The sequence below is a fragment of the Octopus sinensis genome, linkage group LG17 (genome assembly GCF_006345805.1).
Source record: "Octopus sinensis linkage group LG17, ASM634580v1, whole genome shotgun sequence".
Taxonomy (NCBI): Eukaryota; Metazoa; Mollusca; class Cephalopoda; order Octopoda; family Octopodidae; genus Octopus; species Octopus sinensis.
In genome coordinates this window covers 51,780,817-51,798,364 of record NC_043013.1, presented here as the reverse complement: position 1 = coordinate 51,798,364, position 17,548 = coordinate 51,780,817, and the positions used below count along the sequence as shown (strand labels likewise).

Sequence of the window (17,548 nt, the reverse complement as noted above, 5' to 3'; positions counted from 1 at the left end):
GACGGGAACTGAAAGAAGCCCATCATATAATTAGGTATGTGTGTGTGTGTGTGTGTGTGTAAACTCTTGTCTTGGCATCTTGTGATGGTCATAAAAGAGCCTCAAGATTTATATTTAAATATATATATATATATATAAATATGTATATATACATATGTATATACACACCCATGTATACATATATATATATGCATGAATTTGGTCAAATTTAGTTGGTGGACAGGTACGAATAAATGTTGCAGTTTATATCAGCTTTTAACTCCAAGATGGAAGAACAGTAAAGTTGACCCATCAATGAGATGTTGGCCAAATATATTGAGACCAGTCATTTTGTCTGTCCATATGTTCTGAGTTCAAATTCTGCCAAGGTCCACTTTGCCTTTCATTCTTTGAAGGTCGATAAAATAAAGTACCAGTTAAACACTGGGGAGGATTTAATTGACTTAGCCCCTCCCCCGAACTTGTGCCAAAATTTGAAACCGAATTTATTGAGACCAGTGATCTCTCTCACTCTCCATCTGTGTCTGTCTGTCTGTCTGTCTGTCTCTCTCTATCTATCTATCAATATGACTATCACTATTTGTAGGTTAACAATACAAAATAAGAGTAAATATTCTGCTGCACTCAAAAGAACTTACCACTAATTTTGGGGTCGGAATGGGACCGTCTTTGATGCTTCTTACTGGCAACTCTGATCACTTCTGGTTGGTCCCGGAATCTTTGGTTTTCTTTCATCATACGTTCCGTTCTTCCACTGTACAATTTGGAAAGACAAGACATTGAATTAATTAACCATTTCATCACAACATTTCACAACCCCTTCACCACCCACCAACCCATTTAGCCATTCTGGTAAGGTGTGGAGCTAAGTGAAAATTTGGAAAAACATGGCATTAATTTAAAAGTTAAGAAGATGAGGAAGCCAGGAAAATTAATTATAATTACTTCAAGTCTTGTATAATTTTAGCATTTTTGCCTTTTCTAAATATTAGACAAACTTCATGTTTGTGTACAGAAACAAATATTAACCTTATTGGGCCTTCTTTACCAGGAATTTCACAGAGCTAAATTTCCAATATATGGCAAACACCATGTTAAAAAGCTGATCAAACTAAAATTAAATCCCATGTGGTCCCTCCAACAACCACAGCTATTACAAGGAAGATAATTTTTCCTTAATTCAAAGCAGGATTAGAAATTTGAAATTGAAGTTAAGGAATAACAAAGGAAAAGGGGTATAAAGTTCATATATTTATTTTTGTCTTTGTTTACTTAATATGAAATTGTTAAAATTTCTAGTCATTGGTAAGCATATATAGCACTATTTCATTCTTTTTAAAAACCATCAGTATGACATAACTTGTGGCTTATTAATTCAACATCTTATGGAGTGAGACATTTTCTTAAAGATGGAAATAATTACAGTCTGCAGGACATTCATGGAATGGGTCTGTTCTCGTGTTACGCTGGTTTCTTTGTTGATTTGATTATATTTTCTCCATTTTTGTTTCCAGCCATGAATTTCACCACACCTAAACACTTCTGGCAGAGTTTATTTACAATACAAAGACATAGTCTAGTTACAACTGATGAGATTTTGGAAATCTGAGAAGATTTTGATGAAGACCAATGGAAATTCAATCAAACATCCCCAGAAGATGATTTGGAGTCTGTGGAATATTAAAGATTTTAAGTAGAAAGTGGCAATGATATGTCTCAAACAAATGAGTCATGGTTCTCAACCAGTTGATGGTAGTGGTGACAGAATATTGGTATTAGATTTACAGAAGGCACCGAGCTGGCAGAATCGTTAGCATGCCGGGTGAAATGCTTAGCGGTATTTCGTCTGCCGCTACGTTCTGAGTTCAAATTCTGCCGAGGTCGACTTTGCCTTTCATCCTTTCGGGGTCGAATAAATAAGTACCAGTTACGCACTGGAGTCGATATAATCGACTTAATCCGTGTGTCTGTCCTTGTTTGTCCTCTCTGTGTTTAGCCCTTTGTGGGTAGTAAAGAAATAGGTATTAGATTTATAGATTACCAATTCCAGAGAATCTTAATCAGTTGAGTTTTATGTGAGAGATGTGCATGCATGCATGCATGTGTGTGTGTGTTTATGTGTGTGTGTGTGTGTGTATGTGTGTTGTGTTGTGTGTTGGTGTTTATATCTTCTGGGTGTGGGGCTCTGGTACAGACATTAGTTACCTTCCCATGTTTAGGGCTTTGAAAGTCGTTATGTTGTTAGGATTCACAGAAGAATGTCTGCAGGAGATCATGGCTTACCTAAAGAATGCGTGGTGTTCCACACAGCATCTCCATAAATGTTTACAGGCCACTTTGTTGTTGGATTCAAATGCATACCAATGTTCATCACACTGAAATACAACAACAACAACAAAACAGATATAAAAAACAACCACGACAAAAAAAAAGGTCAGATCTTTCATCACATAACATATTCTTTTATTCGTTTATTTCTTTCAGTCGCTTGAATACGGCCATGCTGGAGCAATACCTTGAAAAGTTTTAGCTTAACAAATCTACCCCGGGACTTATTTCTTAAGCCTAGTACTTATTCTATTGGTCTCTTTTGCCAAACCACTAAGTTACAGGGATGTAAACACACCAACACTGGTTGTCAAGCAATATGGGGGGGAGACACAAATACAGATACACACACACATACATATCATGTAATATATATATATATATATATATATATATATGAAATGAGATAGGGATGGTAAATTCAACCCTCAATGGGATAACATATATCCAATATACTGCTAGAGAGGTACCCAACAAGACTAATACATAAATGTTAAAAATTGCTGTGCAATTAATTCATTTACTGTATTATGTGGGCATGGGTAAAATTATTACCGTAAATTAATAATACAAAATGAGAAAATGGAGAAACATACCTAAATCAATCAATCATCAACCATCAGATAATACCCAATCAATACTTTATTACACCATTACATAACAGCAATCACATTATACATAATATATTGCAAATATAACTAGACATGGAAATAGAAATATAAAATACAATTATATCATATCTGACAGCTGTTTCGGCCGTATATTTCTATTTCCATGTCTAGTTATATTTGCAATATATTATGTATAATGTGATTGCTGTTATGTAATGGTGTAATAAAGTATTGATTGGGTATTATCTGATGGTTGATGATTGATTGATTTAAGTATGTTTCTCCATTTTCTCATTTTGTATATATATATATATATATATATATATATATGCACACATGATGGGCTTCTTTCAGTTTCCATCCATTTAATCCATTCACAAAGCTTTGGTCAGCCCGAGGCTATAGTAGAAGACAGTTGCCCAAGGTGTCATGCCGTGGGACTGAACCTGGAACTGTATTGTTGGGAAGCAAGCTTCTTACCACACAGTCACGGCTGTGCCTATATTGCTGTATAAAAGATATACATACATACATACATACACACACACACACACACACACACATATCATCATCGTTTAACGTCCGTTCTCCATACTAGCATGGGTTGGAATATATGTATGTATATATATAAAATATATCTCTCATAATTACATGCTTATGTCAATGATATTGTTATAAGAAATATTGTTATAAAATATATATTATCATTGATATATTATAATAAAATTTATTGTTATAAGATGTGTCATATCTTTCATCATATCATTGTATGTTTATATAGATGATGTTATTACTAAAAATATATTGTATGATGGATCATATCTTCCATCTTACTTTCAATGATATTATTGTTAAAATGTATTAATATAAGATGGATAATATCTTTCGTCTTATTTTCAATAATATAACTAAAACTATATTACAAGTTGGGTCATAACTTTCATATTAAATGTTTAAGTCAATGATATTAAAATATTTAACTATATGATGGGTCATATTTTTCTTCTCTTCACATGTTTAAATCAATGATATTACAAAAAATATATTATAAACTGGGTCATATCTCTCATTTTATCTTCACCTCTTAACGTCATCGATATTATAAGATAAGTCATAACTTTCGTCTTACTTTCAATGATATTTTAAAAAGTATACTACTGTAAGAACACTTCCACAATTATTATAGAATTTTCTTTACCATTATTAAGTTAGAGAGCAGCGCTTGCCATCAAAGTGACCCCGGGGTATAAATTTATGAAGCCCAGTATACCCATCATTACAACCTGTCTCATAAGGGTACATCAGGCACAAGCATCACAACCACATGTGCGTGACAGGGTGATCTCATATCAAGATAAACAGCACATAACCTTGCAGGTGGGGTTCATTTAGAATTTTCTTCAGGTCAGGTAGACTATCTCACTCAAAAGGTCCCTGAATAAGGGTTGTTTAAAGATGATGAATAAAACACATTTCCAGAAGTGAATTATTCAAACTCCAAAGAATTCCTCTCATCACATGGCTATGATGCTTCCCCACTACTTCTGCTCACAATCAGAGATGCACATATTGTCAGCCACTAAGGGACATGCTTAACGGTATTTCTGACTTAACGTTCTAGGTTCAAATTCCACCAAGGTTGACTTTGCCTTTAATCCTTTTGGGGTTGATAAAATTAAGTACCAGTGAAACACTGGGGTCAATATAATCAACTTACCCCCTCCTCATAATTGCTGGCTTTGTGTGCAAATTTGAAACCCTTATTATTATTATTGTTGCTGTTGTAAGTAGTAGTAGTAGAAGTAATAATAGTTTTAATGGAATGAAACTTACATTTCTGTCTTTGACCTTAATGGAAAATATTTTGTCTTTGAAACGCACTTTGGTAATTCTTGGCCTGGAATTAAACAGAATGGAACAGAAGTACATCATGAATAAAAATTTGGCTATTTTTGTTGGGGGGGGGGGATTTCAGAAAATGAGGAAGAAGGATTATTGTTACCTTAATCATTATCATCCTCATCATCACCAGGACAATCACCAAATTTGTCTTCACTATTACCATCCGTCTTTTTTTCCTCTTCCTCACTATCATCACCATCATCTCCATGATCACTATCATCACCATCATCATCGCTGTCACTACCCTCCTCTTCCTCACTACCATCATCACCACCACCACCTCCTCCTCCTCATCATCATCAGCAGCATTAATACCCTCACCACCATGCTTACCCCAGTAGAAGTCCAAATTTCCCTTCCTCTTCCTCTGATCCTGTCAATGACCATTGCTATCCCCTCCCACCTCTTCTTTCATCTATGCACTACTACATCTTATTTCTTTATTGCCCACAAGGGGCTAAACACAGAGGGGACAAACAAGGACAGACAAAGGGATTAAGTCGATTGCATCGACCCCAGTGCGTAACTGGTACTTAATTTATCGAACCTGAAAGGATGAAAGGCAAAGTCGACCTCGGCGGAATTTGAACTCAGAACGTAATGACAGACGAAATACTGCTAAGCATTTCGCCCGGTGTGCTAATGTTTCTGCCAGCTCACTGCCTTATACATCTTATACACGGTAATATATGTGCACTACTACATCTTATACCCTGACTTCACTTCACAGCCTACACACTACAGATATTTCTATTCTAATCTACATGTGACATGATGAGGCAGAAAAACCTCCCATATTTTAAACAGCCATTAGTGTAGTGCTAGTAGAGTTAAGAAGATGTTAATGGTGTCTTCATGTAGCTAATACTTTACCATTTATCTTTCAGTGGCCATTGTAGTTCAGATTGATGTATATGATGCGTTTCTTGTCAAAACTTTCATTAACAATGGCGAATCCAGGAAGGTATTTTGCTGCAGCCTGTACATTCATCCCATTACAACAAACACTACAATCTATGTACTAACACCACTCAACTACTGCAGCCAAAACACCACTGTAACTTCACAACTACAGCCTACACAGGTGTATAGATAATATGATACTCACCAGAAATAGTTCCCAACCTTATTTTTGTTCTTGTGCAAAATAATTCCGGCTGGTGTAATTCCAAGCATGTACTCCATGTTGCTTTCACCCTGCCAACAGAATGACAGCTTTATATAAGTTTTACCATGGCAACCGAATAATTGTCACATTATATTTACAGATAAATTCCTCTATTTACATAATACTGAGGTCTCTTTCATTCTTTTGTTGTCATACCATTACTATTAATATACATATATACACACACACACACACACACACACATATATATATATATATATAAGGGGGGACAAACACAGACACACAAACATATACACACACATACATATACATATATACGATGGGCTTCTTTCAGTTTCCGTCTACCAAATCTACTCACAAGGCTTTGGTCGGCCGAGGCTATAGTAGAAGACTCTTGCCCAAGGTGCCATGCAGTGGGACTGAACCCAGAACCATGTGGTTGGTAAGCAAGCTACTTACCACATAGCCACTCCTATGCCTATGAAAAAACTTATCTTATTTGTATCTCACAATCACATTTCAACGCTTCTAAAACACACATTAGTTTATTTACATTTATCATAATAAATAATAATAATAATAATAATAATAATAAGAAAATATACATATATATTGTTGTATCTATCTTGGTAGGGTCATTATGCCAATTATTGGCTCAATGACTTTTGCAAGATCCAACGAAATCTGTTTCAACACATGGATTCATATTAGTAATTTTGCAAACCAATTACAAGAATTATATATATATATATATATAAAATCATAAATCTCTCTACCTTACCTTCACAGGATGAAGATCAACGCCATACATTTCTAACCATTTGGCTTTCTCCAAGAATCTGTATTCTGCCACAGCAGGAACTTGACCCCTATAAGTATACATCATAATTGATTATATACATGTGCATGCATACATGTGTGTGGTATCTATATATATTTTATGGATACACAAACAGATATTTATGCATAACAATACATATATAAGCATTATTAAATCTCAGAACAAGATGTAAACAGTAATCGCTCGACAATGTAAAGTATAAAAGCTATCTCAATATGGCTAACCACAAAGGGGGGGTGTTATGTGGCTTTTTAGCCCCAGGAGATCATCGTCTCCAGCTGGCTTTAGACACACTTTCTGTGCCCTTGAGGTATTTGCAAAGGGAGGCCATCCCTTTCTCAATGGCCTTGTCTTTCATCGTGATCTGGTGATTACCGCCCGTTAATAAGAGACAATAATCTTGAAACCGGTCTGGTGCGTATCACTCAGGCTTACGAGAAAGGGATGGCCTCCCTTTACAAATACTTTAAGGGCACAGAAAGTGTGTCTAAAGAAAGCTGGAGACGATGATCTCCCGGGGCTAAAAAGCTACAGTAACACCCCCCTTTGTGGTTAGCCATATTGAGATGGCTTTTATACTTTACAATATATATATATATATATATAAAACAAAATAGAATGAAAAAACTACAGAAGATTTGTATTATACGGTTAAAAAATATATTAAAATTGTCATGTTAGGAAAATGATATAACGATTTGAATATATTTTTTAACCATGTAATACAAATCTGTAGATTTTTCATTCTATTTTATTTTTTATACATCTAACCACGTGCTTTCACATACCAACTCTCTCACACACCTAAATATATATATATATATAGATGTAATATGTGACAATTATTTGGTAACCATGATAACACCCTGAGTTTTGGATGCCGGGGTGGAAACTCGGAGTTTTATCATGGCTACCGAATAATTGTCACATATTACATTTACAGATAAATTCCTCTATTTACATAATATCGAGGTCTCTTTCATACTTTGTTGTCTTGCCATTTTTTATCAATATATATATGTTACTATAGTGACCAAGGGTGCTAGAAATAGGAGCCAGAACAACTCTTAGCCTCAGAGATGCATTTACCTAAAGACCAACACTTTTACCATTTATGGAATCAGCCTCTGATTCCTACAGTGTTTCTATAACCTGACAAGGCGAGTTAGGTTTAGCCCTTGGCAATGAGGTGAGAGTCACTTATGAAGATTTAATAAAATCTGAAACCATTGATGATCTGGCTCTGTCTTGTTTGCTGTAGGGAGCTAATTTCCCTTTTTGGTCATTAGATAAGTGCTTCCCTGTAGCTTAGAGTTGTTCTGACTCTTATTTCTAGCAGTGTTGGGGGCTGACTAGCACCTTTACTGATGTCTATACTTGTGCCTTTTGGTTGTAAATAAGCCACCTGAATAATTTTACTCCATTCTGTGAGTGTACCTCAGCAAAGAAAGAAATTTTGGCTCTCATTTCTAGCAATTGTTGGTGCTATTTTCCACTCTCATTTATTAATTTCACCTTTTTGATTTTAATTGCTATTAGACACCGATATTATAATGTATTTAATATATCTTCATATATTAATATATTATTATATCTCATTGCATGTATGTATGTATATACATACATATATATATATATATATATATTGATTGTATATATTTATTCTTTTTTCCTTTCATTCATTTATTTGTTTAAGTCATTTGACTGTGGCCATGCTGGAGCACCACCTTTAATCGAAGAAATCAATCCCAGGACTTATTCTTTGTAAGCCTAGTGCTTATTCTATTGGTCTCTTTTGCTGAATTGCTAAGTTTCGGGACGTAAACACACCAACATCGGTTGTCAAGTGATGTTGGCGGGACAAACACACACACACATAAATATATATATATATATATATATATATACGACGAGCTTCTTTCAGTGTCCATCTACCAAATCCGCTACAAGGCTTTGGTCAGCCCATGGCAATAGTAGAAGACAATTGCCCATGGTGCCATGCAGTGGGATTGAACCCGGAACCATGTGGTTGGAAAACAAGCTTCTTATCACACAACCACACCTGATACATATTTCAAATTATCTTTACACATGAAGCCAGACAAATGTCTTGATCTTAATCTTTTTTTTTTATATAGTTTTCATGTTCTGAATTGATGGGAGGTGGCCAGTTGATTAGATGAACCCCAGTACTTGACTGGTACTTTAATTTACTGACCCTGGAGGGATGGAAGTCAAAGTTGATCCCGGTGGGATTACAAAGACCCAGCAAGAAAACAAGTCAGAAAAACTACCACAAGGTATTTATCCCATTTTCTAACAATTCCACCAACCCCACACCCTTAATAATCAATTTTTAATTCCATTCAACACAACTAAATCTGGGGGTAAGGGCCTAAGACAGGACTAAGCTCCTTTGATATGTGAAATGTCTTTGATTATTGGTAAGAAAACAGAAAAAGAAAATGGTTGAAGAGGAACTTACACAAGTCTTCGGTGCAAAACAGCAATGGCTTGCTCATGTTCCATGGACTGGTGCTGTATAAAACGGAATTCAGAAACATAACCTTCGGTGTGTATCTTAGGGTTGTAGTCACCGAGTTCAGCTGGAATGATGATGATGATGAGTAGGATGAGGATGATAAGTATAATAATGATTATAATAAAAATAATATACATGGTAATAAAAATAATAATAATAATAATAGTAATCCTTTCTATTATAGGCATAGGCCCAGAATTTGTGGGGAGGGGTATAGTTGATTGCATCAACCTCAGTGCATAACTGGTACTTTATTTATTGAACCCAAAATGATGTAAAGCAATGTCAATCTTGGCGGAATTTGAACTCAGAATATGAAGACTGATGAAATGCCACTAAGCATTTTGCTTGGCGTGCTAATGATTCTGCCAGCTTGCCACCTTAATACTGATAATAATAATAATAATAATATTGATGATGACGATGATGATTTCAAATTTTTGCCACAAAAGCAGCTTGGGGGTGGGTATTAAGTCGATTGCATCGACCCCAGTGCATAACTGGTACTTATTTAATTGACCCTGAAAGGCTGAAAGGCAAAGTTGACCTCAGCGGAATTTGAACTCAGAATGTAGTGACAGGCAAAATACCGCTAAGCATTTCATCCCATGCACTAACGATTCAGCCAGCTCACCACCTTAATAATAATAATAATAATAATAATAATAATAATAATAATAGTGATAATTATAATAATAATAATAATCCTTTTTACTGGAGGCACAAGGCCGAAAATTAGTAGGTAGGGGACAAGTAGATTATATTGAACCTAGTGTTCAACTGGTACTTAATTTATTGACACCAAAAGGATGAAAGGCAAAGTTGACCTCAGCGGAATTTGAACAAAAAGTGGGAAGGGCCACTTAACCTGAAAAACATTCTAACAGGGCCCCACCTGTTAGGTCATACTTTGTTTAGTCAGCCTCAGTGGAATTTGAACTTAGAAAGTCAAGAACCAGAAGAAATGTTGCTAAGCACTTTGTCCCATGTGCTTACAAATTCTGTCAGCTTGCTACCTTTAATTGCTTCAAATTTCGGCACAAGGCCAGCAATTTTAGAGGAGGGGTTGGTCAATAATTTAGAGGGCTACTTGATTCCATTGACCTCAGTACTCAACTAGTACTTATTTCATTGACCCCGAAAGGATGAAAGGCAAAGTCAACCATGGCAGAATTTGAACTCAGAACATAAAGATAGAAGAGATGCTGCTAAGCATTCCAGCCAGTTCACTGCTTCTATAATAATAACAATAATAATAACAATAATAACAATAATAATAATAATGATAATCTTTTCTACTAAAAGCACAAGGTCTGAAATTTTTTTGGTGGTGAGGGAGGGTACTTGTCAATTACATCGACCCCCAAGGTCTCACTGGTACTTAATTTATTGACCCTGAAAAAATGAAAGGCAAAATTGACCTCAGAATAATTTGAACTCAGAACATAACGATGGACAAAATACCTCTAAACATTTCGTCCAGTGTGTTAACAATTTTGCCATCTCACCACCTTAATAATAATAATAGTCATAATAATCATAATTATTTCAAATTTTTGCCACAAGCACAGCATGGGGGAGGTGGGGGTAAGTCGATTACATAAACTCCGGAGTTCCATTGGTACTTAAGTTGACCTCGGTGGAATTTGAACTCCAAACATAACAGAAGACGAAATACCACTAAGCATTTCGCCCAGCGTGCTAACGATTCTGCCAGCTCACTGCTTTCCTCAGAGTCATAAAAATAATAATAATATTAATAATAACCACAGTGAGGGAGATGTAGATGAAGGGGATATAACAAAGATGGGTTATATAAAATATAGGGGTTTATATAGAAATTGAATGAAATAAAAAATATACAATTCGGTGATGATATAGTGCACCTAATAAAAGAGGAGCTCCAATAAGATCACCATGACTACAAGGAAAGGCACAAACTGAGGATCGATCCCGAAATGATGAAAGGCAAAGTCAACCTCGGCGGAATTTGAACTGAGAACGTCAAAATTAATTTGAATATTAAACAGCAATCAAATCAACAGAAGAATTCCTGAGTTGCTTCCCTTTATCTACAGTTACTTCCCTTATATACACAAAGCGAGACCTGAAAATGCTAAGATTTAAGTCTTTAATTCTGTTTATATTTAAACAGAGATTGGAATACGAAAGGTTTGTCATGTAGAACTCCACAATTACACAAATTGATCATTTTCAGAGGATAGCTTTTCAAATTTTCTATACACACCTGTAAACAGGTTTGTGCGCGCGCGTGAGTAATGTTAATTATAAGTGCTAATGATAACATGTGACCTAGGACATGTTACATGATCAAGTGAAAGGGAGGGGCTAAAATGACAACCACACCAAGTTAGGTGAGGTGGGTGATTTTTAGATACACTGCAGGACCTACACACACACACACAGACATACCCACATACCATTCATCCATGTCAAAAGAATAACTGTTTCCTAATTGGATGTATGCATGTGTGCAAATGTATTAGTGTGCGCGTGTGCGTGCGTGTTCTACTTACACTGTAGGATGTAAGCTGCCAATTCAATGAGTTCTTCAAACGTGACAGGTAGACGTCCATCATAGATGTCTCTTTTGATTTGGAGAAAGAAGTAATATCTGCAGAGAGGAAATAATACACAGAATTAACACACATGTGTGTGCGTGCGTGTATATACATTTCTATGCATATACATATAAAATTAATCCAAACATGAAAACACAAAGAGAAAACACAACAACGCAGGGACGTGGAACAAGTATAGTGTTATTGGACACTCAGGAAAGGAAAGAAAGAAATATACTCTTTTACTTGTTTCAGTCATTTGACTGCGGCCATGCTGGAGCACCGCCTTTAATCGAGCAACTTGACCCCAGGACTTATTCTTTTGTAAGCCCAGTACTTATTCTATTGGTCTCTTTTGCCAAACCGCTAAGTAACGGGGACATAAGCACACCAGCATCGGTTGTCAAGCAATGCTAGGGGGACAAACACAGACACACAAACACACACACGCACATATATATATATATACATATATACGACGGGCTTCTTTCAGTTTCCGTCTACCAAACCCACTCACAAGGCTTTGGTCGGCCCGAAGCTATAGTAGAAGACACTTGCCCAAGGTGCCACGCAGTGGGACTGAACCCGGAACATGCACACACAGAGTAGAACCTCACAGTATGAGTGCTCCATTGAATGAGCCAAGATTCATGAAAATCTTTGTCTTGAAGTACGAGCGGTAATCCCCAGTACAAGCACACAAATTGTTCCATCTTTCCTACATATTTCTTTTGCATTCTCTTTTTTCATAACCATCATTTTACTTGTAACTACACCTTTTCTGTTTTAGAACCCATGAAAAATTATTTTTGATGGTTTTATTTAGGGCTGGAATGGATTAATTATATTTTAGTTAAATTTCAATGGGGAAAATTGATTTGTAAAACAAGTAAATCGTAAAACAAGCTTGGTCATGGAACAAATTCAACTCGTACTGCGAGGTATCACTATATATACATATATATATATATATATATATAAATGGAACAAAAATGCAATAGATGGAATTAAAACGTTTGGCCAGATACACGACACAGAGGCGGACAAGAGAAACAACAATTAGAAGGACAGGCAAAGAAACACAGGTCATTCTTGGCTTTCTTTCATCAGTCAAATCCAAGAAGTCACAACCATTTCGGGCAGTTACACTTGAGATGGTTCGATCTGGTTGTCCCCCAAAATGTCTAAGCTTAGAGCATTAGACCCCTTTGTAAGAAAGCTAGTGAATGTGTACGGCAACAAAGACAAAAAAACAAACAAAAAAACGGAGAACATGGTATACAATTACGAATACAACAACAATAACACACACACACACACATATACACACACACTATGCAAAGTACAAGCTGCAAGGAATATGTGAGGACAGTTTTCAGCATATTACACTTTTCTAATCAATAACTGTTTTTTTTTGTTTTTTTTACTTCTTTCAGATCCCTCATAACAGATAAAATGCTAACACAAGAAATGGAAAGAGATGCAGTTGTTGTTGCCATATTGTGTAGAACAGAGCGATTTAGAAATTGGTAACTATCAAAATGGTGCACAATGTTTAGCTCACAAAGTTTGGATGGAAATGAAAATTTCTGGTGGAAATGTTTCAACTAAATCAAAGAGAAAATAGTCTAAACTTTCAGACACCATAAGGACACCATTATTCATCCAACAAGTGCTAAATATTATCAATGATCATTCTAGAAAATCATTGAGGGCCCCTGCCAAAGAACTTCAGGTGTTGGAATGGAATATCAGAGCTGCGTTCTACAAGGACATTCAGTATGAATGGTATGTACTGAAAAGAGCCTAATTTATGACTACAAAGACAGAAAAACTGTTTGATCCATGCACAGTTATTTAACAAGGTTGCAAACCAGCATGAACACGGCATATTTTGATCCTTCACTGATGAAAAAACCTTGATGAAGGCCAAAAGTAATGGGAGACAGAATACGGCTAAGCATTTCACCCAGCATGCTAACGTTTCTGCCAGTTTGCCACCTTAAAATATTCTTTTCTACTCTAGGCACAAGACCCGAAATTTTGGGGAAGGGGGCAAGTCAATTAGATTGACCCCAGTACACAACTGGTACTTAATTATGAAAGGCAAAGTCAACCTCGGCGGAATTTGAACTCAAAATGTAAATACAAATGACATACTGTTAAGCATTTCACCCGGCCTGCTAACGTTTGTGCCAGCTCGCCGCTTTATACATATATATTAAAAGAGTACAATGTGTACTTGTTTGCATGAAAGAAGAGAGTAGAACTCTCCAGAATCATGTATCTTTCACTCTGCTACATTCTCTGTACATGTTTCCATATAGAGAGAGATACATGGGTTTGGAGAATTTATTCTTCTTTCACACAAACAGGTACATATTGTGCCCTGACTTCTAATATATATTTTGCATAGGGTGGTAAGCTGGCAGAATCATTAGCATATTGGGCGAAATGCTTAGCAGTATTTCACCTGCCATTATGTTCTGAGTTCAAATTCTGCCGAGGTTGACTTTGCCTTTTGTTCTTGGGTCAATAAATTAAGTACCAGTTGCATACTGGGGTTGATCTAATCGACTGCCCCCCCCCCCGCTTCCCCAAAAATTTCAGGCCTTGTGCCTTAGAGTAGAAAAGATTATATAGGGTAGCAAGCTGGCAGAATCGTTAAAATGCCGGGTATTTCGCCTCCTGTTATGTTCCAAGTTCAAATTCCGCCAAGGTCAACTTTGTCTTTCACCCTTTGGGGGCTGATTAAATAAATACCAGTTATGCACTGGGGTCAGTGTAATCGACTTCATCTTTTTGCCTGTCCTTGTTTGCTCCTCTATGTTTATCCCCCTGTGGGCAATAAAGAAATAAATATATATTTTGCATATTTGGATTATGTCTGCTGGCCTCGTTATCATTATTTTTTTTAACGATAATGATAAACTTATTTGAATTTTGAATAAATACATATGTATATCTATTATATAAAATCCGTTCTGTCTGTGTGTCTTCAAGGATCTCAGGCATCCTCCATCCGATTGCGCTCAAATTTGATATGTAGATACCGACGGTATCAGGGCGTGTATAAGTCTTGAAAAAATTACAGAAATCGATTCCAGGTGAGAATGCAATCAATAAAGCCACAGGAACGTGCATTTGTACGTGCAAGTACATCAGTCGAAATTTGTCTTTTATTGGTGTCTCAAATTTAGGCTAAATCAGTGTTTTTCAAAGGGGTGGCCTATGGGATGGTCGGACAAGTTGTTTTGAGAAAATTTGGTTTAAATGTTTGACAACTCAGCACCATCTATTGGACGGTGGGGGGGCGTTTTGCTCGTAATATATATATATATACACATATATAAACATACATATATATGAGATCTTATCTCACCAATTTTTAACATGTTCTTACATGTACACTACACCAACAGTACACACGCACACACTCACACAACCATCAATGTAGTTACTGCTACACATACGCACATATCTGAGTGTGTGTGTGTTGTGTATTCACTATGATATACAACTTACCTTGTTATTTCTTCACGTAATTTGCAAGGATCTGCTGCATAGAACTTCACCACAAAATACAGCGTGAAGGATGTGGACCCTAAAATTAGAAATAAATGGGGATTTAAAATCTTTTATTTTATGGGACCACAAAGTACATTATGAAGGATATGGGACCTATAATCAGAAATATAGGGTACTAACATTTCTTAAAGAATAATAAAGGACAATGTGGATGCTGTAATTAAAAATAAGGGGTCTGAAACATAAGGGACCTCAAAGTAGAACATGAAAGCTGTGGACCCTATAATTTGAAATAAAGGGCTTTAAAACAAAGGGTCAAAATGGTGACAATGATGACTATGATGATGATGATGACTGAATGAACGAAAGAGTAAATTGAAAACAGAAACTATGTCTTACCTTTTAATTGAGAAGAAATAGTCTTATTGGAATCCAGCCAATGCTGCAGAAACAGAAGAAAAAGACTAAAATTAGCATTGAAGGTGGATTAAAGAATAAAGATTTAAAACAAGAAATTTGGTAAAATTACTATTTTAAAATCTCACAACGAGAGATATTCAGCAACAGTGCTTTGGAGTAAAGATTGTTTGCCAACATAACATGGCAGTCCTGGTTTAGGACGAATACACAGATAATGTTTTGAGCTGAGTGGGGGTGCTAGATTCCCTTGTTTGAAAATATAAGGATGCAGATGGCATCATATAGCCAACTGGAGATGATGTCTCCTGGGGCTAAATTACAGCAACATTAATCCTAAACCAGGACTGCCATGTTATGTTGGCAAACAATCTTTACTACAAAGTACTGTTGCTGAATATCTCACATTGCGAGATTTTAAAATAGTAATTTTTTAAATTTATAAATCAGTGACTAGTTGTCACTTTGAAAACTATATATTTCGAACGGGAATTTGGCAGCGCCACCTCTAGCCTGAACAATTATTCTGTGCTGATGAAGGAAAATAACCCAGTCTATAAAGCTGTAAGAAGGTACCACAAGATGTAGTAAGTAGCAGCAAAGGAGAGGTGGGTGTGGGTCATGATGGATTTGGGTAACATAAACAAACAGGGCTTCTCCCCCACCACCACCATTACTTGAAGTAATGTCACTGCCATCAACACCAGCATCTCTCCCACCCCCAACATAACCATCATCACAGTCAATACCACTTCTGCCACAAAGTTAAAAAAGGGAAAAGGAAAGAAGGAAGGCAAGAAGTTCAATTCTTGGTCATCATAGATGCTGTGTCCAGTGTTGAAGCCCTTGGACTTAACCCATTTCCAGCAAGGCACTGCCATTTCAGTCAAGACCGTCAAGATTAGAGGCTTCTTGCTTTATCTCAGGGCTCTTGAGATCACCTACTCAGATGATGATGATTATCATCATCATCGTTTAACATCTGCTTTCCATGCTAGCATGGGTTGGACGATTTTGACTGAGGGCTGGCGAACCAGATGGTTGCACCAGGCTTCAATCTTGATTTGGCAGAGTTTCCACAGCTGGATGTCCTTCCGTGCCACCGGCACGGGGGCCAGTCAGGCGGTACTAGCAATGACCGTGCTTGAATCTTTTTACACATGCCACCGGCACAGGTGCCAGTAAGGCGATGTTGGTGATGATGATGATGATGATGATGGTGGTGGTAATGATAGTGGTGACGATGACAACAAAAATGGTGATGATAATGATGATGGTGATAATGGTGATGATAATGGTTGGTTATGATAATGTTGATGGCGATGATGATGACGAGAACATAGATGATGATGGTCAAGATGGTGATAATGACAATGGCAACAACAAAGTTTATGATGAGAATGATGATGATGATTAAAGATGGAGCTGTTAAATAGTTACCGATTGGTTATTCTGATCCAGGAATCTCAAACCAAAGTAGTCCCTTTCTAATAGATTGACATGGTCAAAGACTTTCCTCAGCAGACAATTGGCCCTGGCTGATGGCTGGAATAGAAACAGGAATCTGTTAGCTGACAATTTAACTGGACAATGGATGAGAAGAGCATTCAATTACCGTTTGTGACTTTGGAACTATTTTCATTGTAAAAAGAAAATTTAAACATCTCG

The 17,548-nt window shown here is 36.4% G+C and overlaps 1 protein-coding gene across 2 annotated transcripts in view; it reads right to left on the bottom strand.

Moving 5' to 3' along the window:
* LOC115220755 (band 4.1-like protein 4) overlaps nucleotides 1-17,548 on the bottom strand; it is a 161,356-nt gene that overhangs the window by 23,651 nt on the left and 120,157 nt on the right. Inside the window, exons 2-11 of one of the 2 annotated variants that reach the window (XM_029790896.2) lie at nucleotides 17,321-17,425; nucleotides 15,863-15,905; nucleotides 15,461-15,539; nucleotides 11,891-11,988; nucleotides 9,297-9,417; nucleotides 6,752-6,839; nucleotides 5,950-6,038; nucleotides 4,773-4,836; nucleotides 2,284-2,375; nucleotides 639-754 (exon numbers count right to left, since the gene is read on the bottom strand). In XM_029790896.2, coding sequence (XP_029646756.2) covers nucleotides 639-754; nucleotides 2,284-2,375; nucleotides 4,773-4,836; nucleotides 5,950-6,038; nucleotides 6,752-6,839; nucleotides 9,297-9,417; nucleotides 11,891-11,988; nucleotides 15,461-15,539; nucleotides 15,863-15,905; nucleotides 17,321-17,425 — 895 coding nt within the window. Of the gene's footprint in view, nucleotides 1-638; nucleotides 755-2,283; nucleotides 2,376-4,772; nucleotides 4,837-5,949; nucleotides 6,039-6,751; nucleotides 6,840-9,296; nucleotides 9,418-11,890; nucleotides 11,989-15,460; nucleotides 15,540-15,862; nucleotides 15,906-17,320; nucleotides 17,426-17,548 lie in introns of those variants that run through there. The other variant, XM_036510579.1, reaches the window with a different exon arrangement.